The sequence below is a fragment of the Phyllobates terribilis genome, unplaced genomic scaffold (genome assembly GCF_046119375.1).
Source record: "Phyllobates terribilis strain yellow unplaced genomic scaffold, ASM4611937v1 Scaffold_5__5_contigs__length_657084704, whole genome shotgun sequence".
Classification (NCBI taxonomy): domain Eukaryota; kingdom Metazoa; phylum Chordata; class Amphibia; order Anura; family Dendrobatidae; genus Phyllobates; species Phyllobates terribilis.
In genome coordinates, this window is record NW_027362765.1 from 35,614,444 (window position 1) to 35,640,893 (window position 26,450).

The 26,450-nt window shown below is 44.8% G+C and overlaps 2 protein-coding genes and 1 long non-coding RNA gene across 5 annotated transcripts in view; 1 reads left to right on the forward strand and 2 right to left on the reverse strand.

Annotated features, from left to right (window-relative positions):
* The window catches only part of LOC141270683 (oocyte zinc finger protein XlCOF8.4-like), a 29,195-nt gene extending 19,956 nt beyond the window's left edge, over positions 1-9,239 (reverse strand). The window contains exon 1 of the mRNA XM_073680780.1: positions 9,158-9,239. The gene's annotated coding sequence lies outside the window, so the exon portion shown is untranslated. The remainder of the gene's footprint in view (positions 1-9,157) is intronic.
* LOC141270697 (uncharacterized) overlaps positions 1-26,450 on the reverse strand; it is a 74,363-nt gene that overhangs the window by 20,713 nt on the left and 27,200 nt on the right. Inside the window, exons 10-11 of the mRNA XM_073680792.1 lie at positions 23,350-24,420; positions 4,991-5,009 (exon numbers count right to left, since the gene is read on the reverse strand). Coding sequence (XP_073536893.1) covers positions 4,991-5,009; positions 23,350-24,420 — 1,090 coding nt within the window. The remainder of the gene's footprint in view (positions 1-4,990; positions 5,010-23,349; positions 24,421-26,450) is intronic.
* Positions 9,235-25,328, forward strand: LOC141270702 (uncharacterized). 3 transcript variants are annotated; one of them, XR_012321720.1, is made up of 4 exons: positions 9,235-9,316; positions 11,361-11,437; positions 14,521-14,681; positions 22,954-25,328. It is a non-coding gene; the product is annotated as an uncharacterized lncRNA (long non-coding RNA). The 3 variants fall into 3 exon arrangements; XR_012321721.1 differs by lacking the exon at positions 22,954-25,328 and adding an exon at positions 15,974-16,718; XR_012321722.1 differs by having other exon boundaries at positions 9,241-9,377.

A 26,450-nucleotide genomic window follows, 5' to 3' on the forward strand; every position in this document is an offset into this window, starting at 1 on the left:
ACCGTCTGCCATGCAAAGCAATGTGAATTCGGATGTGCTGTGCACATGATGCGCTAATTTGCGCGCCGAATTCGCATTGCATTGCAAAACGCAGCATGACCATTTCTACCGCGATTATGCTGCAAATTCGCGGCCACTGAGGAACATTGAAATGCAGCAAACCCGCAGGTATAAGTGGATTTGCTGCGTTTCAATTAGATTCAATGGCCGCGAATTTGCAGCGTAATCGCAGTGCGTGTGGTACCCAGGATGAAGAGGAGACTACAACTCCTCTTCATCCCGGCTACCACGCCGTGAAAAAAAGAAATAAAAAAGTTAAAAATAAAAAAAACCTGTATATTCACCTCTCCGGCGGCCCCCGGTCTGCTCCCGGCCACGTCCTCTCGCCTTGGCGTCCCGCGGTATACTGTCAGGACCTGCGGTGACGTCATTTAGTCACCTGATGGTCACGCGACCGCTGACGTCGGCGGTCAGGTGATGGTCGCGTGACCATCAGCTGACTAAATGACATCACCGCAGGTCCTGACAGTACACTGCGGGACGCCGAAGAGAGAGGATCGCAGGATCGCCGCCGGGAGGAGACCGGAGAGGTGAGTATACAGGTTTTTTTTTTTATTTTTAACGTTTTAATTCTCTTTTTTTTTTTTTTACTATAGATGCTGCATTTAAAGCATCAGTTGTTCACACATTATAAATCCATGCCGGTTGCATGGATTTATATTGTGTGACCAACTTGTCAAGCACTTTTCCAAGTGATGCTCAAAATCGCTTGGAAAACTGCTTGAAAAAACGCATGCGAAAATGCATGTAAAAACGCTGAAAAAAACGCTTCTCTCTGGCAGAAAAACGCATGTAAATCTGCATGTGTTTTTTCTGCCAGAGAGAGGCAAAAACGCTCTGCATCAAATCTGCTACGTGGGCACATAGCCTTAAGCTGTGGAGAAAAAGGGAGGCCGCCCCCTGTTTGTAACCCGAGACATTATTGTGGACCGCTGATGAGTTGCTATGGCAGTCAAGGTCCTAACTAGGGACCCCAGGCCTGCAATTGTCTGTATGACAACGTGGCCTGACAGGATTCCTCTGCGTCTAGTTGAACTAAATAAGAAACTTTGCAATATATCTTTACATCTTATAGAAATGTGATTCTTTGTCCTCTGGGACTGATCAATCAGTCTCAGGTTTATGAGCTCACAAGTAAAAGTCTTCAGTAAATACAAACTTTCCCATTACTAAGATAGGAGATGGCAGTTGGTGCTCATAGAGTTCTATGCAGAACTGTAACTGCCGTTTACTATTGTCTCCTCCATAGAACTTTATCAGCACAACTGTCACCTAATATCTCAGTAATGGGAAAATCTGTCTTCACTGAATACATATTTTACCCCTGAACTTAGCGAAAGATCAGCAGAAAGAAGCAGATTTCTCTGATAAGATCTCTTACAGAGTTGGTTATTTTCATGTGAACTATTGATTTAGGAAATAAAAATGAACACAATGTTACACTTTAACTCATCCCCAACCCCCACAGGAAAATGTTCCTAGAAATCTGTTTTATTGCATAAAAATGTAATAAGAAAAACACACACTCAGTGTATGGCATTACTCCAATCGTATCAGCTCCTAAAAACTTAAAATTACTATTTTTCCCCCATTACTGTAAAAAAAACTTATGTATTTCAACATCAACTAAGCAATGTGCTCCTCAGACCATTTGGTGGCATCACAACTATGGACCAGACCTCAATCACAGGACAATAAAACTTTCACACTCCTATGAACTGTTCCAATATTTACAGCCACAACTGTTTATCCCTCCTTCCCATAATGATAGTTCTGCTTCACGTCATTTGTCTCATCTATTGCATTATTTCTGTCTGTATAAATAAGTGACTCTTCAGATTTTGTGTTATTCTATGCCTGATGAAGGAACCTGAGTAGTGATGAGCAAGCATGCTCGCTACTGCTCTGTACTCGCCCGAGCATCTCACTGCTCGAGATGCTCGGCGCTCACCAAGTATTTCCGGGGTTGCTCGGCAGGAGCTCGGGTCCCCTCCCTGCATGTCTGGCGCTCTTTAGAGAGAACTTGCAGGGATTGTCTGCCACATACTGTAATGCCACAGCCATGTTGGTTGTGGCATTACAGTGATAGGCTGGCCACACAGTGCCATCAGGTCTATATCAGACCTGGCGCCACTTCGCTCGTCACAGTCACTCCGGAATCAGGCAGTGTAGGGAGAGGTGCTGCTGAGCTAGGGAGAGATTTGCTTGTTTCTTAGTTAGTGTAGGTATATCACCATATATTATACACATATCCATCTTAACTAACAGTCCTTCTGAGGATTAATCCAGCTGCATAGATATCAGTGCTAAACAGGCAGGCAGTGTATGTGGCAGACTGCAGTGCATAGAGCAAAAGGGTCCATTCCAGTTCTGTCTGCTGCTGGTGCTTTTACAGATATTTCTAGAAATAGCCCCAGGTGTCAGGGGCCAGGAATAATTTTTTTGGGGATCTTAATCCTGATTATTTGCTTAAAAAGCAATCCAGAGAACACCATTTATCAGCTTGTTGGCACTGCAGAATACAGCCAGATCCTTTCCATATTACAGCGCTAAAAATCCATCTATTTAAAACTGTGGTTTGTCCATCACATGGATCACATATAAATGCGCTGAAAATACTGCCATTTCTGGCCTCCACTTAAATTTTGTTGCAATGTGTTAGCGAAGTTATTGACACCAGTTCGCTGTTAAAAATAGTTACCTACAGGCCAGCTATTTAAAACTGTGGCTTTCCGTCACACGTATCACATATCACTGCGGTTCAAATCCAGCCATTAGTAGTGAACATGGAAAATATTGTCCTCCATTTAAAATGGGCAAGGCGCGTGGCAAGGGACAGGGAAGTGGACATGATGGTGATGATGTTGCATGTAGAGGACAAGGCCGAGGTCGTGGGCTAGCTGAAATTGTGCCACAACAAAAACTTACATCTTCTTGCTAGACATTCCTGGCCCAATTAATAGGGGACCGCAGAATACCACTATTGAACACAGAGCGATGTGAAAAGGTTATTGGTTGGATAGCAGATAATGCTTCCAGTCACTTAGCAACCACCACCACCACCACCCTGTCTTCCACACGGTCAAGTCTCAGTAGCCGTGAGTCTAGACTGCATATTCCTCAGCCTGATCCTCCTTCCTCCTACCATGCCGAGTGCCCAGAGACAACTGATCCCACACTTGGACACTCCGAAGAGCTGTTCACTTTTCCATTTATAGATTCGGGCCTCTCGGCCGGTCCACTTGAAGCGGGGCAAGAGGAGATCGCATGTAGCGATGCCCAAATATTTGAGCAGCCACGGTCACACAAAGGCGACGGTGGGAAACTGTCACAAGAGGTGGACGATGATAAGACACAATTGCCAGAAAGTCAGGCGGAGGACCAGAGTGCAGAAGTGGAAGACGAGATGGTGGATGATTTAGTAACTGACCCAAACTGGCAGGGGGACATACAGTGGGTACGGAAAGTATTCAGACCCCTTTAAATTTTTCACTCTTTGTTTCATTGCAGCCATTTGTTAAATTCTAAAAAGTTCATTTTTTGTCTCATTAAAGTACACTCTGTCAATCTTGACTGAAAAGAAACAGAAAGGTAGAAATTTTTGCAAATTTATTAAAAAGGAAAAACTGAAATAGACCCTTTGCTCAGTGTTGAGAAGAAGCACCCTTTTGAGCTAGTACAGCCATGAGTCTTCTTGGGAATGATGCAACAAGTTTTTCACACCTGGATTTGAGGATCCTCTGCCATTCTTCCTTGCAGATCCTCTCGAGTTCCGTCAGGTTGGATGGTGAACGTTGGTGGACAGCCATTTTCAGGTCTCTCCAGAGATGCTCAGTTGGGTTTAGGTCAGGGCTCTGGCTGGGCCAGTCAAGAATGGTCACAGAGTTGTTCTGAAGCCACTCCTTTGTTATTTTAGCTGTGTGCTTAAGGTCATTGTCTTGTTGGAAGGTGAACCTTCGGCCAAGTCTGAGGTCCAGAGCACTCTGGAAGAGGTTTTCATCCAGGATATGTCTGTACTTGGCCACATTCATGTTCAATTTCAACCAGTCGTCCTGTCTCTCCAGCTGAAAAACACCCCCATAACATGATGCTGTCAACACCATGTTTAAATGTTGGGATTCTATTGGGCAGGTGATGAGCAGTGCCGGGTTTTCTCCACATACCACTTAGAATTATCACTAAAAAGTTCTATCTTCGTCTCATCAGACCAGAGAATCTTATTTCTCATAGTCTGGGAGTCCTTCATGTGTTTTTGAGCAAACTCTATGCGGGCTTTCATATGTCTTGCGCTGAGGAGAGGCTTCCGTCGGGCCACTTTGCCATAAAGGCCCGGCTGGTGGAGGGCCGCAGTGATAGCTGACTTTGTGGAACTTTCTCCCATCTCCTTACTGCATCTCTGGAGCTCAGCCACAGTGATCTTGGGGTTCTTCTTTACCTCTCTCACCAAGGCTCTTCTCCCACGATTTCTCAGTTTGGCTGGACAGCCAGGTCTAGGAAGACTTCTGGTGGTCCCAAACTTCTTCCATTTAAGGATTATGGAGGCCACTTTGCTCATAGGAACCTTGAGTAATGCAGAAATTCTTTTGAAACCATGGCCAGATCTGTGCCTTGCCACAATTCTGTCTGTGAGCTCCTTGGGCAGTTCCTTTGAGCTCATGATTCTCATTTGGTCTGACATGCACTGTGAGCTGTGAGGTCTTATGTAGATAGGTGTGTGCCTTTCCAAATCAAGTCCTATCAGTTTCATTTAACACAGCTGGACTCCAATGAAGGAGTAGAACCATCTCAAGGAGGATCACAAGGAAATGGACAGCATGTGACTTAAATATGAGTGTCTGAGCAAAGGGTCTGAATACTTATGACCATGTGATATTTCAGGTTTTTTTAATAAATTTGCAAAAATGTCTACATTTCTGTTTCTTTTCAGTCAAGATGGGGTGCAGAGTGTACTTTAATGAGAAAAAAAATGAACTTTTTAGAATTTACCAAATGGCATCAATGAAACAAAGAGGGAAAAATTTAAAGGGGCCTGAATACTTGTACAAAGCGAGGACAGCAGCACACAGAGGGAGAGAGGCGTAGCACCACAACAGGCAGGAAGAAGCAGTGTGGTGGCCGCAAACAGAAGGCGGGCAACCGTTCCCCGTAACATCAACACGAGGGAAGTTGCCAGTATAACTGTTAGGTCTTCCCGAGTCTGGTTGTTTTTTAAAGACTCCGCCGATAACCCCAAAAAGGCCATTTGCACCATCTGCCAGACCAGCATCAGCAGGGGAAGCAAAACTACCAGCCTGACCACCACCAGCATGATCAGGCACATGGCAGCAAAGCACCCCGACTAAGTGGGCCGAACCCCAGGGCCCGGGAACAGTGTCTGCGAGTGGCACCACTGCTTCTTCCGCTATTGTGCGTGCAAGCCAATCCTCTGTCCATGGCGCATGCAAAGATGCCTCCTGCCCTTCACCTGTCGTTGCACACTCTCAACTAGCACCATCAGCAAGCACGTCCTTGTCCCAGTGCAGCGTCCAGTTGTCCCTACCCCAGTCCTTGGAACGCAAGCGCAAATACGCAGCCAATGCCCCACAGGCCACACTACTAAAATCACACATTTCACGATTGCTTGCGCTCAAAACGTTGCCTTTTAGGCTCGTGGAGACGGAAGCTTTCCGCAACCTGATGGCGGCGGCCGTCCCTCGGCACTCGGTCCCCAGTCGCCACTATTTCTCCCGGTGTGCTGTCCCCGAATTACACGAGCACGTGTACCACAACATTAGCCGTGTCCTCAACAATGCAGTTACTGGGAAAGTCCACCTAACCACGGACACGTGGACAAGTGCTTGTGGGCAGGGACGGTACATCTCGCTGACGGCACAATGGGTTAGCATAGTGGAAGCCGGGACCCAGTCAGACCTTGGGATGGAACACGTCCTCCTGACGCCGAGGATTGTGGGCCCTGGGTCAATCAGGGTTGCCCCCACATTCTACAGCTCCTGCACCTCCTCCTCCTCTTCAGCATCCATCTCCGAAATGACCACATCGGTCGCAAGCTGGAAGCACTGTCGCACTGCCTTGGCCAAGCGGCAACAGGCTGTGCTGAAACTAATATACTTAGGTGACAAACCACACAATGCTGAAGAGTTGTGGACAGCTCTGAAAGAGCAGGCAGATCTGTGGCTGACATCGCTGAACCTACAGCCAGGCATGGTCATGTGTGACAATGGCCTGAACCTGGTGGCGGCTCTGAGGCGAGGCGAGCTCACACATGTACCATGCCTGGCCCATGTGCTTAACTTCATGGTTCAGCGGTTTCTCAAAACCTACCCGAAGCTGCTGGATCTGCTTGTCAAAGTAAGCCACATGTGTGCCCATTTTAGAAAGTCACCTACAGCTTCCGCTGCCCTTGCCATGTTTCAGCAGCGTTTGCAACTCCCGGCTCACCGACTGGTGTGTGATGTACCCACGCGTTGGAACTCTACACTGCAGATGTTGGGAAGGATTTGTGAGCAGAAGAGGGCAGCATCAACAAAGCCATCAGTATTCAGTTCAGACTCCACACATAAGACCTCAGGAGTGGATATGGATGTCAGACATCTGTACCATCCTCCAAAACTTTGAGGACTCCACCAAGATGGTGAGCGGCGATGATGCCATAATTAGCGTCACCATCCTGCTTGTCTTCTGAAACACTCTCTGCTCACAATCAAAGAGGATGCATTGCAGGCGGAGCAGGATGAGATGGAGCAAGGAACCATACAGGGTGATTACACACAGCCCAGCCTCATCTCATCCCAACATGGATTGGGTGACCATGAGGAAGAGGAGGAGGAGGAGGAAGAAGAACAAGAGCTAGTTTCATGCACTATAGACGGTACTACCTGCACAACTATCATATCGTCTGTTCAGCGTGGATGGCCTGCGGACAGGGAGGAGGAGGAGGAGAGCATGGTCAGTCATCCTCTTGGTGAGGACACTGAAGTCTTGCCTGTTAGCAGTCTGGTAGCCATGGCTGAGTTTATATTACGCTGCCTTTCTCGTGACCCTCGCGTTCTTTAAATTTTCGGTGACAATCATTACTGGTTGGTGACACTTCTAGACCCACGCTACAAGGAGAACTTTCTATCTCTTATTCCCGAGACGGACAGGTCTATTAAAATGGGGCAGTACCAGAAGGCCCTTGTTGCGGAATTATTTAAAAAAATTCCCATCTGAAAATGATGGCGGCAGAGGTCACAGTTCGTTGGACAACCAAGGAGTACAGGCGAGAGAGAGACAACTCCAATCCAGCAGAGGCAGGGGAACACTTTCAAAGTTCTGGGACAGTTTTCTCAGACCCTCCCATCGCACAGGCCCTGAGGCGCGGGATACTCTCGTCCTCTGTGATTCCTCTGTGCCTTATAATTATTGGGTATCCAAGCTGAACAAGTGGAATGAACTGGTTCTCTACGCCTTGGAGGTCCTGGCCTGCCCTGCCGCTAGCGTTTTGTCAGAGCGGGTTTTTAGTGCCGCTGGTGGAATTATAACTGATAAGCGCATCTGCCTGTTAACTCAAAATGCTGACAGGCTGACTCTTATAAAAATGAACAATTGGGCCAGACTTCTCAACACCACCGAATGATAGCAGCGTAACAAACTCAAAACCAGTATCTTTTTTTTGGGAGGTCTATTCCTATGCACCTCTTCACATCTACACATGGGTATACGCTTCCTGATTTTGTCTATTTGCTCTTGTCCTCCTCCTCATCCTCCATCACCATATCGTTCACCACCATATCTACCATATCACCTCCTCTACGTGTCTTGCAAGGGGCATTGGAGTTCCTCCAAATTTTTGGCAGCTTTTGCATTCACTGCATAGGCAAACATTATGATAGACCCACTTCCTAATAATGGGAACATTTTTTCATGAGGCCCTCTACGTCTCTTCCAAGGAGCATTGGAGTGCCTCCAAATTTTTGGCAGCTTTTGCATTCACTGCCTAGGCAAAAACTATGGGAGACCCACTTCCTAATAATGGGAACATTGTTTTCAGGAGGCTCTCTGACCTCTACATCTCTTGCAAGGGGCATTGGAGTTCCTCAAATTTTTTAGCAGCCCTTGCAGTCACTGTATACGCAATAACAGTATAGGAGACCCGCTTGTTAATAATGGGAACAACAAAGCATAGCTGACTGATGGCTCTCTAACAATAGCGAAGGCCAACTGATGGCCCTTTAAGAATAGTAAGGGCCGCCTGATGGCCCTATAAAAATAGGCTTTGTGACTTTCACAGTCCATCCATCATAAATGAAACAGGATGTGTCTGATGATGTGTCACACACCACATGGCCAGATAAGTTTGTAAAATGTTACATTTCCCAGTGAATGCATTTGTCTTGGTTGAAAGCAGTGCAAAAACGCATCAAAGACGCTACATGTGAACAAGGTGTGGAGGAGCATTTTTGTTTTTGATTATTTATTTTGCCTTATATACAAGTCATTACCCTGGAAAGGATGTTCCTTAACATATTTCCCAGGAAAATCCATTTTGGTTTCGTTTTTGTATGTTTTATTGTGAGTCCGTAAAAGTGGCGTAATACCTCTGATAACGTTGTTGACAGCAGTGACCTGGGGGTCAGAAATGCTTCCTGGGGTGATCCCCATGCTGTCCCCATGTCATTTGAGCACTGTTCCCATCGATTTGGGCAATTTTTAGGCCCTCTGCAGACCGCCGGAGGGAGCCGCCAGAAAAATGCTCGAGTTTCCCATAGACTTACATTGGGCTCGTTGCTCGACCGAGCACCCGAGTATTCCAATGTGCTCGAGCCGAGCAACGAGCACCTGAGCATTTTAGTGCTCGCCCATCATTAAACCTGAGTAGTCTCGAAAGCTTGCAACTTGTTACCATCTTTTCAGTTAGCCATTAAAAGGTATCAACCACTGAGGAATCTCAAATCTAAATATTTAAAAAAAAGTAATGAACGTTAATAAAACAAGTCACCTTAACCCAAAGTACAACTAATCTCACACCAAAAGCAACAACTGAAACACGACAGGAGAAATGTCTATTAATGCAGAAGGGGTTAATGCCTGCGTCCAATAATGGGGGATCTCCACATACCTCCACCTGCAGAGCCGCCACCACATACATGGCTGTTCTGTGCGCACAGGACCTGTGATGAGGTCACAGGAGGGGAGGAGTCAGGGGTCACATGATCAGGGGCCTCAGTGGATGCAGGACTCTGCTGTGCTGGTTGTCATGGTGCTGGATGAGGGGAAGGTTATGTGTGGGGTCAGGAGGGGTTTACAGTGTGGATGTAGCAGAGCCGCGTGTGTACGAGGTGAGCGGAGCGGAGCCGCGTGTGTACGAGGTGTACGGAGCGGAGCCGCGCGTGTACGAGGTGTACGGAGCGGAGCCGCGTGTGTACGAGGTGTACGGAGCGGAGCCGCGTGTGTATGAGGTGTACGGAGCGGAGCCGCGTGTGTACGAGGTGTACGGAGCAGAGCCGCGTGTGCACGAGGTGTACGGAGCGGAGCCGCGTGTGTACGGAGCAGAGCCGCGTGTGTACGAGGTGTGCGGAGCCGTGTGTGTACGAGGTGTACGGAGCAGAGCCGCGTGTGTACGAGGTGTACGGAGCGGAGCCGCGTGTGTACGAGGTGTACGGAGCTGAGCCGCATGTGTGCGAGGCGTACAGAGCAGAGCCGCGTGTATACAATGTGTGCGGAGTGCAGCCGCCTGTGTACAACGTGTGCGGAGTGGATCCGCGTGTGTACGACGTGGACGGAGCGGAGCCGTTTGTACGAGGTGTACGGAGCGGAGCCGTGTGTGTACGAGGTGTGCGGAGTGCAGCCGCGTGTGTACGAGGTGTGCGGAGTGGAGCCGCGTGTGTACGTCGCATGCGGAGTGGAGCCGCGTGTGTACGACATGGATGTTGCGGAGCCGTGTGTGTACGTTGCGTGCGGAGAGGAGCCGTGTGTGTACGTCGCGAGCGGAGCGGAGGCGTGTGTGTACGTCGCGAGCGGAGGCGTGTGTGTACGTCGTGAGCAGAGCCGTGTGTGTAAATCGCGTGCGGAGCGGAGCCGTGTGTGTACATCGCACGCGGAGCGGAGCAGTGTGTGTACGTCGCGTGCGGAGTGGAGCCGTGAGTGGATGACGTGTACGGAACGGAGCCGTGAGTGTACAACGTGGAGGGAGTGGAGCAGTAAGTGTACAGAGAGGAGATGCCTTGTGCGTGTGTAAGCTCTAGTAATGGATTTAAAGCTGTTATTGAAGCTGCTGAATGAAAACACTTCTTTTGCGCAGCCTAAGGCTAAATGCTCACGATGCAGAAATGCTGCATATTTTTTCCGCTTCTCCCTGGCAGGAAAAACGCATGCGGATTTTACATCATTTTATGTCAAGCGTTTTTGCATGCATTTCTGCATGCGGGTTATCAAGCGCTTTTCCAAGCGATTTTGGCATCACTTGGAAAAGTGCTTGACAACTTGGTCACATTATATAAATCCATGCAACCGGCATGGATTTATATAGTGTGACCAAGTAATAGTTAAAAAAAAGAATAAAAATGGTAAAAAAATAAACATTATACTCACCTTCCGATGGCTCCCGGTGTTTTCTCCGCCGCGTGCGGTCTCCCCGCATCTCGCGGTGGTCTAAAGGGACCTGCGGTGATGTAATTTAGTCATGTGACAGGTCACGCGACCGCCAACATGACTAAATGATGTCACCGCAGGTCCTTTTAGCCCATCGTGAGCAGTACAAGAGACCGGACGTAGCGGAGAAAATACCGGGGGCCATCGGATGGTAAGTATAATCTTTATTTTTTATTTCAATTCTTTTTTTAACAGGTTCTATGGTACCCGAGAAGAGGAGACTCTCCTCCAGGCCCGGGTACCATCCGCACATAGAATCGCATAATATCCGCATGTGCATATGTGCTCTTGCGGATATTATGTGATCCAATGCAAGTCAATGGCGGCAATTACGCTGCGTGTCCGCAAAATTAATGAACATGCTGCGTATTTTTCTGCAATGATAATGCGCAGCGGAAATTTCCGCAGCATGTGCACAGCACATGCGGATTATCATTGGGGACCATGGGGCACGTATTACCAAGCGTTTTTTAAGCGTTTTCACTGCGGAAATTCCGCGGCAAAAACGCTTGAAAAATGCATAGTGGGCACGCAGCCTAATGACACATCTTAATCAGGTACCTTTGATCAAGACTTGTGTGAACGTCGATTTTGATCAATTGGGGCCTTATTGTTGTATAGAGCAGAATTTCCAATCCATTAATGACACCTGTTTCTGTTCTGCTTCATAGTACTTTATCCAACAGCACACGGAGGGCTAAGGAAGAAGCTACGCTAGAATCAACTTCCAGTAGATTTATTAGAAGAGGTGAACAGTCAGCTTTTGTACTGAGATAACATGGGGCTAGAGTAGATGAAGGACACGATTCTAACACCAAGCTGTGTTGCTGTCTCTGAAATGGTAGTGGTAGTAGCACTTTGAACAATAGCAAATCTTGAGGTGGGAAGCAGGCCATATATGCCGGTTATATGTTCATTTTATTTTTAACAAAAGGGTGGTGGCACTGGTAGGTCTGCCTAAAACACCTGCTGCAAGCAATACAACCAACCACAGATTGTCAAATTATAAAATAGGAGGTAAAATCATGGTACTTGCGCTGGATGTATAAGGCGTAGGATAAAAGGCGTAATATATATATATAAGTGACAACAATAATTTAAAACAGATTCGTAATTTTATTAAAGGGATGTTCACAATATTAGGTAAGGAGGGGGATTTTAATAATAAAACACAATTTGTTAAAATTGAATATAAATCCGCAGTGGGAAGAACAAGCGTGGAGATGACTGCTGGGTGGCAGTAGTAGTATGACATGTACTAGAAAGGTGCGTATGATCCCAGGGGTATCCTGCAGGAAGAGGAGAGGATGAAAGTTAGATGATGGGTGATTGTCCCTAATTGAATGAATAGAAATGTGTTCACCTGGTGTGAAAGGAGTAGAACCTTCAAAGATGACTGGGGTGGGAGGAGGAATGGCGCGAGCCTGGGGACAAAAACGGATATATATAGTTGAGGGATAATAGATGAAGAAAATATATCAGAATACAACAGTGAATGCTGTGATTACCTGGAAGAAGGGGCTCTATTCTGAATGGTGTTGATAACCATAGAGTAATAATAGGGTGATCATAACGGCAAGTCCTAGTTTAGTTCGAAGTTACTCTAAGAGGAGAGATAAGGCTACAGTTATAGAACCATCAGAGGAGGTGATGAGCGAGTATGTTCTGTTAACCCTTTCGCCGAGTATGCTCGGCCGAGCACCGAGTAGTTACAGCTGCTCGGCGATATGTTTAAATCATTCCCGTGTGCATGATTTGCAACTGTATGACAGCTTTATTACAGGTGAGGAATGATTGTTTCTTTTGCATTCCTCACATGTAATAAAGCTGTCAAACAGTTGCAAATCATGCACACGGGAGTGATTTAAACATATCACCGAGCAGCTGTAACTACTCGGTGCTCGGCCGAGCATACTCGGCGAAAGGGTTAACAGAACATACTCGCTCATCACTACTGGGTATCTATAGTTGGTCCCTGGTCCTGCTCGGCCCTTATTTACATTGAGGTTATTTTTGACACATGGTAAGGTTTTAATACTAGAGGTTAGGACTGTCCCGATTTGGTACACCTTGGCCTTGGTGGGATGACCTTTGGCTTTTTTTTTTTTTTCATCAAGAACAGTGTTTACTAAATAACCTATGTAATGTACAGTACAGACCAAAAGTTTGGACGCACCTTCTCATTTAAAGATTTTTCTGTATTTTCATGACTATGAAACTTGTACATTCACACTGAAGGCATCAAAACTATGAATTAACATATGTGAAATTATATATTTAACAAAAAAGTGTGAAACAACTGAAAATATGTCTTATATTCTAGGTTCTTCAAAGTAGCAACCTATTGCTTTGATGACTGCTTTGCACACTCTTGGCATTCTCTTGATGAGCTTCAAGAGGTAGTCACCGGAAATGGTCTTCCAACAACCTTGAAGGAGTTCCCAGAGATGGTTAGCACTTGTTGGCCCTTTTGCCTTCACTCTGCAGTCCAGCTCACCCCCAAACCATCTCGATTGGGTTCAGGTCTGGTGACTGTGGAGGCCAGGTCATCTAGCGTAGCAGCCCATCACTCTCCTTCTAGATCAAATAGCCCTTACACAGCCTGGAGGTGTGTTTGGGGTCATTGTCCTGTTGAAAAATAAATGATGGTCCAACTAAACGCAAACCGGATGGAATAGCATGCCGCTGCAAGATGCTGTGGTAGCCATACTGGTTCAGTATGCCTTCAATTTTGAATAAATCCCCAACAGTGTCACCAGCAAAGCATCCCCACACCATCACACCTCCTCCTCCATGCTTCACGGTGGGAACCAGGCATGTAGAGTCCATCCGTTCACCTTTTCTGCGTCGCACAAAGACACGGTGGTTGGAACCAAAGATCTCAACTTTGGACTCATCAGACCAAAGCACAGATTTCCACTGGTCTAATGTCCATTCCTTGTGTTCTTTAGCCCAAACAAGTCTCTTCTGCTTGTTGCCTGTCCTTAGCAGTGGTTTCCTAGCAGCTATTTTACCATGAAGGCCTGCTGCACAAAGTCTCCTCTTAACAGTTGTTGAAGAGATGTGTCTGCTGCTAGAACTGTGTGTGGCATTGACCTGGTCTCTAATCTGAGCTGCTGTTAACCTGCGATTTCTGAGGCTGGTGACTCGGATAAACTTATCTTCAGAAGCAGAGGTGACTCTTGGTCTTCCTTTCCTGGGGCAGTCCTCATGTGAGCCAGTTTCTTTGTAGCGCTTGATGGTTTTTGCAACTGCACTTGGGGACACTTTCAAAGTTTGCCCAATTTTTCGGACTGACTGACCTTCATTTCTTAAAGTAATGATGGCCACTCGTTTTTCTTTACTTATCTGCTTTTTTCTTGCCATAATACAAATTCTAACAGTCTATTCAGTAGGACTATCAGCTGTGTATCCACCTGACTTCTGCACAACACAACTAATGGTCCCAACCCCATTTATAAGGCAAGAAATCCCACTTATTAAACCTGACAGGGCACACCTGTGAAGTGAAAAACATTTCCGGTGACTCATCAAGAGAATGCCAAGAGTGTGCAAAGCAGGCATCAAAGCAAAAGGTGGCTACTTTGAAGAACTTCGAATATAAGACATATTTTCAGTTGTTTCACACTTTTTTGTTAAGTACATAATTCCACATGTGTTAATTCATAGTTTTGATGCCTTCAGTGTAAATGTACAATTTTCAAAGTCATGAAAATACAGAAAAATCTTTAAATGAGAAGGTGTGTCCAAACTTTTGGTCTGTACTGTATATGCACTATTACTTTTTACTTACTTACAGCAGGGTAAATGTTAATTTTGTTTCTATCCTAGGTTTTGTCCATTTCCAATACAGAGTCAACTGTCAGCCAAATCAGTGATGACGAAGTTGATGATGATTCTGAAGTTGACAAAACCTGAAAGCCAGAATGGTGTGCTGAGCAGAGAATGTCATCAGATGATGAGGGTGTTGGTTTCGTCGATACACAATCCAGGTGATGTGCAGCTAATAATAATAATAATAATAATTTTTATTTATATAGCGCCAACATATTCCGCAGCACTTTACAATTAAGTGGGGACATGTACAGACAATAGATTCAATACAAGGTGAGACAGTTTAAACAGTTACATCAGGAGTGAGGTCGCTGCTCGCAAGCTTACAATCTACGAGGAAAAGGGGGGACACAATAGGTGAAAAGTGCTTGTTCTTTTAGGTCCGGAAATTATAGTAAATAGGGATTTTCATATATAGCTGTATGATCCGGTCATCAGCAAGTATGTTTAAGTGCAATAATAAAGTATTGAGTGCAGTTATCGTGTGTATGGAGGGTGTAGAGACAGATAAACAGTAGGGAGCAGATTCTGAATAGTATTTAGGAGGGAACAGGGGAAAGTTAGTTAACTTGGTATTTGAGGTGGTAGGGCTGTTTAAAGAGATGGGTTTTTAAAGCGCGCTTGAAGACATGGGGGCTAGGCGTCAATCGGATCGTCTGGGGTAGAGCATTCCAGAGAACTGGCGCAGCACGGGAGAAGTCTTGGAGACGGAGGTGCGAGGTTCGGATTATGGAGGATGTTAGTCTTAGGTCGTTTGTGGAATGGAGGGCACGTGTAGGACGATAGACTGAGATGAGAGAGGAGATATAAGGTGGTGCAGAACTGTGGAGAGCTTTGTGGGTGAGAGCAATGAGTTTATATTGGATCCTGTAGCGAATGGGTAACCAGTGTAATGACGGGCACAAGGTGGAGGCATTGGTGAACCGGCTGGACAGAAATACGACCCTGGCTGCCGCATTCAGAACGGATTGGAGAGGGGAAATTTTGGTAAGAGGGAGACCGATCAGAAGAGAGTTGCAGTAGTCCAGATGAGAGTGAATAAGAGCGACAGTCAGAGTTTTAGCAGTTTCAAAGGTGAGAAAAGATCGGATTCTGGAGATGTTTTTAAGATGCAGGTGACACGAGCGAGTGAGTGATCGGATATAGGGAGTAAAGGAAAGGTTAGTGTCGAATATGACCCCAAGGCAGCGGGCGTGCTGCTTGGGAGTTATGGTTGAACCCTCCAAGGTAATTTCGATGTTAGGTAGAGTTAGGTTAGTAGAGGGGGGAAACACAAGAAGTTCAGTTTTGGAGAGATTCAGTTTAAGATAGAGGGAGGACATGATGTTAGAGACAGCAGACAGACAATCCTTGGCATTTTGTATTAGGGTAGGGGTGATGTCAGGGGAAGAAGTGTATAATTGGGTGTCGTAAGCATAGAGATGATACTGGAACCCAAATCTGCTGATAGTTTGTCCAATAGGGGCAGTGTATAGAGAGAAGAGGAGGAAGCCTAGGACTGAGCCCTGCGGAACTCCGATAGTAAAGGGACGAGGAGAGGAAGAGGAGCCAGCAAAAGATACAGTGAAGGAGCGGTCAGAGAGGTAAGAGGAAAACCAGGAGAGAATGGTTTCCTTGAGGCCAATAGAGCGGAGCATAGTGAGGAGGAGCCGGTGATCCACAGTGTCAAATGCTGCAGAGAGATCCAGGAGAATTAGCAGGGAGCAGTGACCTTTGGATTTAGCTGTTAGTACATCATTAGAGACTTTAGTGAGGGCAGTTTCAGTGGAGTGTAAAGAGTGGAAACCAGATTGTAGAGGGTCGAGGAGAGAATTATCTGACGGGAGTGGACCAAGCGTTCCAGGAGTTTAGAGATAAAAGGAAGATTAGAGATAGGTCTGTAGTTAGCAGTGCAGTTCTGGTCCAGGGATGTTTTTTTCAGTAAAGGGGTTATGATGGCATGTTTAAATGAGGACGGATAGATACCTGAAGAAAGAGAGAGGTTAAATATTTTAGTCAACTGGTGCTGGAGCTTGTAGCAGACATTTCACTTCATATATATTCAGCTCTGGCTCGGGATAGCACGCATGCAGGGTCACGCGTGCAATAGATTTTAAGATTTTAATAGTGCAGTTATACAATGGCAGTTGGACAGGTCAGGAGACAAGTAAGGTGCTTAAAATATTCATGCAAACATGCTTCTCGTTCAGGCATATTGCATTATGCATTAGTCTTATCAATCTGCTTTTTATTTGTTTTCACTGCTGCTTCCTCACAACTCACCCGCCCTTTAACACATTCTGTGCACTCTCTCTATATTCACTCCTCCCTTCTCCCCTCTCCCATGTATAACTCTGAGGCTCTACTGACATTTCTCACCCACTGCAAACCATCCACTACCTCCATACAGCACTCAAAACGTTCATACAAAACATTGCACCACTTTTTCTCCTTCTACTTGTCGCAGACGACATCTCCCCCAACCCTGGGGCCCCCTCCACCAGCATACATTACTCTCCTCCAGCTGCATATAGAAACCCTGCTAGTCTTATTAACATTCAGTGCATGCCCTCTCCTATCGCTTTCCATTGTGCTCTCTGGAACGCACGGTCTGTGTGTAACAAACTAACTTACATTCACGATCTTTTCCTCTCTAATTCCCTTAACCTTCTGGCTATCACAGAAACCTGGATTCATCAGCCAGACACCACCGCTGCTGTTGCTCTCTCGTTTGGTGGGCTGAAATTTTCACACACCGCCAGATCTGGCAACAGACAGGGTGGAGGTGTTGGTTTGCTCCTTTCCTCACAATGTTTCCTTCCTTTGAAGTGCACACCATCAGACTCTTTAAACCCTTTTCCCTGCGAGTGGCGGTCGTGTATCGCCCTCCTGGCTCCTCCCGCCAGTTCTTGGATCACTTTGCCACCTGGTTTCCTCACTTTCTATCCTGTGACATCCCCACCCTCATCATGGGCGACTTTAACATCCCCATCGATGATCCCCTCTCCCAATCTGCCTCTCATCTACTTTCTCTAACCTCTTCATTCCGTCTCTCACAGTTTACTAATTCTCCTACCCATGAAGACGGGAATACTCTGGACCTGTTTTTTTCCAGTCTCTGCTCGCTGGATGACTTTACCAACTTTCCTCTCCCGCTCTCGGACCACAACCTTCTTTCCTTCTCTGTCAAGAATTGTCTCCTTACCCGGGACACCCCCACTTACCACACTTATAGGAATACATGTACCATTAATACCCAGCAGCTTATGGACAATCTCCACGCATCTTTAGCCCCCATCTCCTCCTTCTCCTGTCCAGACTTAGCATTGTCACACTACAATACTACACTGAAGAGTGCCCTAGATGAAGCAGCACCTTCTACTCTCAGAAAGACCCGACACAGACAACGGCAGCCCTGGCACACGATGCAAACACGTTTTCTTCAACGTTGCTCAAGGTGTGCTGAGCGTCAGTGGAAAAAATCTCTTTTAGCAGAGGATTTCATCCACTATAAATTCATACTCAAAACCTATAACTCTGCCCTTCATCTGGCCAAACAATCCTACTTCACCAGCCTCATCACTTCAATGTCCAACAATCCAAAACGACTTTTCGAAACCTTAAACTCCCTCCTGAAACCTCAAGCACAGGCCCCCATCACCAACCTCAGCAGTGAGGATCTGGCCACTTATTTCCTTGAAAAAATCAACCACATCCATCAGGACATCTCAGCCCAATCTCCTCAGTGCCTGGATCCCCTTCCCTGCCGCACTTCAAGCTCACTTGACATCTTTGAGCCTGTTACAGAAGAAGTTACCCAGCTCCTCGCTTCTTCTCGGCCTACAACCTGCAACAGTGACCCCATTCCTTCACATCTCCTGCAGTCTCTCTCACCGGCGGTCACCGTTCAACTGACTAAAATATTTAACCTCTCTCTTTCTTCAGCTAAAAGATCCTTTGAGGCAAACTCAACTTGTTTAACCATAAGCTCTGTCCTGTTGATGGAAGACGTTCAACAGTGTCTGAAAGCTGTCGTGGTGGTATTTCCTATTTCCAGGCATTTTGAGTGTGGGAATTGTTTTCCACAGAAGACCAATGTATTGCAACATTCATACTGTGCGGTTGGAAAATAAACCATTTACATCCTGACACAAACAGACTAGGAGCTACATCATTCTGTCAGCACATCATCTGCTCGTGTGGGGAAAGAAAACTGATTGGCAAAATGAGTAAGGTTCTAGCTGTTCTTCTCCTCGTAATCATCTTTTGGGTAACCACTTCGCACCCACAAACAATGCCTTATCGTTGTCCTCAGCCCCATCATCATCCTCATACCGCTTTCCATACTCTTTCTCCTATATCTCTCTTTGGGTGGAAACTGAACTCACACATGCGCATGTTGACCACACTTGATGCCAAGAAACCAGTATTGTACTGACTTGTGAAAAAAAGTTGCGTGCACTCAGCCTCAATGGAAATATCTAGCTTTTTTAATGGAAAAAAAACATGCCTACCATGTTTTAATCACAAAATGCAACATTGTTACCAAAACAAATTAAACAGATTAATCTAGTGCCCAGAACTGGTCATACTGTCATGTCCAGCTTCCAGTATTCTGTTAGAGAGGAGATCCAGTGCAGCCAGTGGCTTTATCACACTTAAGTGGACCAGGTTATCTGCAGCAAGCATAGAATACCTTACATTTGTCAAAATGAATCAAAAAATGGATCAGTGCAATCTTTCATTCACCTGTGAGTGATGCCAATAATTAAATTGTCTATACCACCTGCATGCTTGTCTGTTGTCTGTCTTTTACACAATTCTGCTGCCACCAGTGCCAGTGGCCCAAGCTGAGCCGGGCATCTACTCCCTGTCCATCATCTCATCATATTGTTGTTGCTCCCCTACACTGTCAGACTTTTCCTTGCATGTTCTATTCTATTTTTCAACTATGCGGCTTCTGCAGCTGCCACTGCACAGCCACACATCTTCTGGCTGACCAGCATGTTTTATAGCTAACATGTACTGCTGCTGGGAAGCATATTTTCTTGAAGGTACATAAATATGAAATAGTTCTAAAGATACAGCTATTTTCTTGCGATACTCGCTACATTGCTTCTTTACTTTTAAAACAGCTAACCTGTTAAAGTTCTCCAACTAAAATGGATAATTTTTGGACAGCTTATTAAAAAGCTATCACGTTTTTATTTAGGAAAGAAAAGTCTTAGTTACTTACTGGTAACGGGATTTTTTGAAACCCACGATAGCACCACAAGAGAGGGGTTCCGCCCACCAAGGACAGGAAACCTGCAGGCGAAAAAACGGCGGCAACTCTCTCCTGCCTCAGTTGGATTACAGAGCATGAGAGGACCTCCAAAGGTTATTATACAAAAAAACATAGCAACCATAACTTAACCAATACCACACGACACCCAAAGTGTGGAACACACAGTTATTAGAAAGAGTGCTCACCCATATGTGACGGGAGGGAATATTAGTGTGCTGTCATGGGTTCCAAAGAATCCCATTCCCGGTAAGTAACGAAGACTTTGGCGATCACCCATGACAGCACCACCTTTTTTCACATCTCCCGCTTTTTCCAGGATCTCATCCAGAGCCAGACCGAAGAGATACTCTCCATCACATGGAATGGAACACAGTCTTGTTCTGGCCTGGATATTTCCCGGCCAACACTTCAACCATAAGGCTCTACAGGCTGCATTGGAAAGGGCGGCCGATCTTGCCGCCAATCTGACTGAGTCTGCTGAAGCATCCGCTAAAAAGGCTTCTGCGCCCTGCATGAGAGGGATGATGGATAAGACATCTTTTCTCCCCACCCTATCTTTCAGTTGGGATTCTAGCTGCTCCAGCCAGATCATCAATGACCTGGCCATGCATGTTGCTGCAACTGCTGGCTTTAAAGCTCCAGCCGTTGCCTCCCAAGGACAGAGAAGATTTTCTGGATGCCTTACTAATTGCTACATCTAGTCTTGTGGCTTTGTCCCAAAAGGAAAAAGAAGAATCCTCAAAGGGGTATTTTCTCTTAAAAGAAGGGGGAAGGGAGCCCTTCCTCTCAGGTCTTTTCTACTCCTTTCACACCAGTCCCTGGATCTTTTCATTTAACGGAAAACACCTCCTCTTCCTCTTATCTAGGCCACGAAACCTCAAATGCTGAACTGATTTCTTAGGCTTAGCGTCCATAATGCACATTGTCGATCGGACCGCTTTAACTAGTCCATCAACCTCATTCAATGGGACACAGTGACGCCCAGAGCCACTATCCGAGGATGAAGCCGATGACGAGGAATCGACCGAGTCATCCTCGTAGTCTGATGGGAGGGAGACATCAGAAACTGGGGAGATATCTCTATCAGCTTCCCTTTTTTGCTTCCCTTTCTTAGAGAGGGCCTTGCTGATCTCTGCCTTAATGATAATTTTTAACCCAGATGAAAAGCTAGGCGTATTTTCTACCACAGTCTAATTAATACAAGACTGACAGAGCCTCTTCAGATATGAGTCCGCTAATAGGGCTTTACACAGAGCACATTACTTGTGTTTAGACTAAGGCTATGTGCCCACGATGCAGAAATGCTCTGGATTTTTCCTGAGCGTTTCTGCATCTCCCTGGCAGAAAAAACGCATGCGGATTTTACATGCGTTTTTTCTGCCAGGTAGAAGCGTAAGTGAAGCGATTTCACATGCGGGTTGTCAAGCGCTTTTCCAAGCGATTTTAGCATCACTTGGAAAAGTGCTTGACAACTTGGTCACACTATATAAATCCATGCAACCGGCATGGATTTATATAGTGTGACCAAGTTACGATGCTGCAAATGCAGCATCAATAGTAAAAAAATTTTAAAAAACATTATACTCACCTTCCGATGGCCCCCGGTCTCCTTAGCGATGCGTCCGGTATCTTCGGTGGCTCCCGATGCTCTAAAAAGGACCTTCCATGACGTAATTTAGTTATGTGATGGTCACGCAACCATCACCTGACCGCTGACGTCAGCGGTCACGTGACCATCACATGACTAAATGACGTCACGGAAGGTCCTTGCAGACCACCGCCAGAAGCCAAGGAGACAGCAGCCCCACACAGAGGAGACCGGGGGGGCGTCGGAAAGGTGAGTATAAGGGTTTTTTTTTTTTTATTTCTTTTTTAACTACAGGTATTATAGTACCCGGGTCTGGAGGAGAGTCTCCTCTTCTCCAGACCCGGGTACCATCTGCACATTGAACCGCATGATATCCGCATGTGCACGTGTAGTCATGCGGATGTCATTCGGTCCAATGCAAGTCAATGGCGGCTAAAACGCTGCGATTCCGCAAAATAAATGGTAGTGCTGCGGATTTTTCCGCAATGATAATCCGCAGCGGAAATTTCCGCAGCATGTGCACAGCACATGCGGATTATCATTGGGGAACATTGCAGACCTTCTAAGTGTCTTTTAAGCGTGTCCGCGGCGGAATTGCCGCTGCGGAAACATTTAAAAAACACATAGTGGACACACAGCCTTAAGGCACTTCTTTCCCTGGCAAAACAGAGAAGAAAGAAGGGACACCCTATTACCAAGATCACTTACCCTTACGACTCACATAACTGGTATCGGTTTGAAGGAAGTACCATCATTTTTGCACTACCCTGTATGAAAAAGATATGGCTTCTTCCATTGGCATCACCTGTGTAAAAAAAAAACACCAAAAGGGCAAGAATCCACCCCAAGCATGGAATTTTGACTGTTTTTCCAATTTTAGCCTAAAAAGTCTGATACTGCAGTGTGTTGTTGAATAGCCTGTTGGCTGCCACCAGTGGCCATCCGTTTTCCCATATCCAGATAGGTTGAGGCAATTTAGAAATTAAGAAGGTTGTGTTTGTATTAAAGAGCTCAAAAGTAGTTCAGCACAGTCCTAGGATACCTCAGAGTGTTATACACAGTTTCCAGGAATTTTTCTGGAAAATTTAGATAAGCGGACAAATTCAAATTTCAAACACTCTGCCCCTCTACTTTCAGAATATAGCGACACAGAAACAATTTTTTTAAACAATATATTCAGTTTGTAAAATGTATAAAATACAATGAAAATTATATAAAATTTGGTATCACCATAATTGTACTGGCCAAAAAATGGATACAACACCTCTCTGATAAAGCATGGTGAACTGTGTAAAATTTTAAATGTAAAAAAATAGAAGAATTGCTGTTTTTGTCTCTCTTTGGATAGAGAGTTAATAAAAGTTGGTTAATAAGTTATATATTTCACAAATGGTCCCACTGATTAATACAACTCATCCCACAAAAAAACAAGTAAGGGTGTTATATACACCAGAAACGTATTGTTTTTTTTTTTTTTATGGACAATCTGTAGATGTAGCTACCATTGTAATGTTTCTTCGATAAAATATTCAAAATGTTATCTACATCTGAGCTGAATATATTTTTCTTTTTCTAGATTCTCACAAAAAGAAATAATAAGCCCTCATATGGTTACATTGAAGGAAAAATAAAAATGTTAAGGCTCCTTGAATGCGACAGAAAGAGAAAAAAATGCATCATCCTGAAGGGGTTAAGTGACCCATACTTTTGAAACTTTTTTTTGTTTTGTACTATTGGTCCTATAGGTTAAAAAATGACTACTTCCCTTTGTGAGTTCTTTCAAATACAAGAAGAATTTTTATGTGCAATTAAAGCTAAAATTTGAATAAATTATCCAGACGCGATGCATAAAATAGATTCTAAGCTTTCTGACTCAATGATTTTTTAAAACATTTCCTACATTCTGACCATACATCCAGTTTCTAGCCAGTGTGAGTTTCCTAATGTAAAGATAACGTATCCTCTGTGTGACTTTTCTGATGTGAAAGAAGATTTGATTTATGTGTAAAACAATTTCCACATTCTAAGCATGAATATGGCTTCTTCCCTGTGTGAGTTCTCCGATGTTTAACAAGATTTGATTTACTTGCAAAACATTTCCCACACTCTGAACATGAATATGGCTTCTCCCCTGTGTGAATTCTTTGATGTTTTATAAGAATTGATTTGTGGAGAAAATGTTTCCCACACTCAGAGCATAAATATGGCTTCTCACCTGTGTGACTTCTTCGATGTGCAGCAAGATTTGATCTCTGGCTAAAACATTTTCCACATTCTGAACATGAATATGGCTTCTCCCCTGTGTGACTTCTCTGATGTATAGCTAGATTTGATTTTTCCTTAAAACATTTCCCACATTCTGGACATGAAAATGGTTTTTCCCCTGTGTGAATTCTCTCATGTTTAAGAAGATATGATTTCTGTTTAAAATATTTCCCACACTCAGAACATAAAAATGGTTTTTCTCTAGTGTGACTTCTCTGATGTCTGACGAGACTTGATTTCCGGTTAAAACAGTTTCCACAATCTACACATGAAAATGGCTTCTCCTCTGTATGAATTCTCTGATGTCTAACAAGAATTGATTTCCGTTTGAAACATTTCCCGCACATTGAACATAAAAATGGGTTTTCGTCTGTATGAATTCTCTGATGTCTAACAAGAATTGATTTCCGTTTGAAACATTTTCCGCACAATGAACATGAAAATTGGTTTTCGTCTGTGTAAATTTGTTGATGGTTAGCAAAATATGTTTTGAGAGAAAAAGTTTTCCCCAGTTCTGAACATGAAATTGACTTCTTTGCTTCGAGAGCACTTTGATTTTTAACATTCCGTTGGTGACTTTTATTTTTCTTAACAGTCTGTAATGAATGAGAAGTTTGGACCTGATTAAAAGGATCAGATGATAAATTTGTGCTGTAAAGGGATGATGGAATATCTAGAGTAATTACATTCACTTCAGTTAAAGCTTGTCTGATATCAATGTCATCTGATTTAAAACTTGAAGATGTCATTTGTCCCTCTGATCTCCTGGTATAGTCATCTGCAAAAAACAAAACCAATTATTAGTTTTGATTAAAATAAACCTAAAATATATTTTTATAACATTACTATATAAGATGCTCAAATAAACGACAAATAATGTAGAAAAGTTAAATTATTCATCAAAATAAAAATATTTCACAATCTAACAGTAGACTTCAGAGCAAGAACCATTAGATTGTGATGTTAGACCATCAAGTAGATTTTTAATTCTGTGTTGAAGCCAGCATCTTCATTCATATTTCAATGTGCCTGTCACCACTATTTTGTAGGATAAAATCATTTTGGTGAGCAAAAAAACTTCTCGTTCATCATGTGAAAACAGAGGGGTAAAAAGATAGCTATTCAACCATTTCATTCATGATTTTTGTCATGTATAAACACTTGTAATAATCATTTGCTAGTCATGAGCAGGGCTGTGGAGTCGGAGTCGGTGTCCATTTTGGTGGAGTGGGAGTTGGTATAAAATGAACCGACTCCAACAATATATACTAAATTGGGTTCAGTAGTACAATGCAGTATGTGCTGTAATTTTTTTTCCTTAGAATTTGGAAAAATTATGAAATGTCCTATAAATGTCTGTTCTGTTTCTGATCTAAGGATCTCGGCTTTTAGTTGAGATGAATCTGTGCTGCACTTTATGTACATTCTCAGTAGTGAGGCAGGGCTGTGGTGTCGGAGTCGTGGAGTTGGATTCTGAAGTTAGGGAAGTTGAGGAGTCTGAGTCGGAGGTTTGGCTTACCAACTCCACAGCCCTACTTGTGAGTTATGATTGCATCATTCATATGATTATCTGCTTGTGTAAGCGAACCTAAAGTCTTACCTAGGCTTTTCGCAACACTTACTAGAGTATTAGGCATGTTGAATTGCTGCCATGCTAAAGACCAAAGAAGGTCCAATGCACTACTAAATGGGGATCTATAATAAGGTGGTCATTTTGTATATATCTCTATGCACTGTATTCTGTTAAAGGGGTTTTCCCACGAAAGAAAGTTCATTCATATTTCACTGCCTGTTTTTAAATAATATTTTACCTCACAAAATGAATCCTCTGCGATCCCGTGCTGTAATGTCTGTATTGTCTTTTGCATCCTCCCCTGCCCAGGAGATGTGGTATGTTCCGTACACGGTCAGACACTGCCAATTTTTAAAATGAACTTTTGTTCGTGGGAAAATCCCTTTAACACACAGTAACATGATACAGGTCTAAAAGGAACTACCATATTTTTTGGACTATAAGACGCAAAGGACCATAAGACGCACCTAGGTTTTAGAGGAGGAAAATAGAAAATAAATTTAAGCAAAAAATGTGGTCATGATGCCCTGTTATGGGGGAGGGGGTCTGCTGCTGACACTTGTATTGGGGTAATGTCCCCCAATTCTGTTAATATCCTCCATCCTGGTATGTATGGCCCCTCCTTCCAGGTATACGTGGCCTTCATTCCCATCCCCATCCTGGTATACATGGCCCTCATCCCCATCCTGGTATACATGGCCCTCATCCCCATCCTGGTATACATGGCCCTCATCCCCATCCTGGTATACATGGCCCTCATCCCCATCCAGGTAGACGTGGCCCTCATTCCCATCCCCATCCTGGTATACATGGCTCTCATCCCCATCCTGATATGCATGGCACCCCAATCCCCCATCCTGGTATGCATGGCACCCCTTGATCCCCCATCCTGGCATGCATGGCACCCCTTGATCTTGGTATGCATGGCACCCCTTGATCCTGGTATGCATGGCACCCCTTGATTCCCCCATCCTAGTATGCATGGCACCCCTTGATTCCCCCCATCCTGGTATGCATGGCACCCCTCTTCCTGGTATGCTGCCCAAAAAATAAATAAACAATCATACTCACCTCCTCTCTCCTCTAGCGCTGGGTCCCGCTCTGCTGCCGACACTTTCACTGTGTGAGCCACGCATGACGTCCCTGTCATGCGTCCTCACACAGTGAAGTGCTGTACCGGAATAGTCACTGCTCCCCATGCCAGGACTCTGTGCGTGGGGAGCAGTGACCATTCA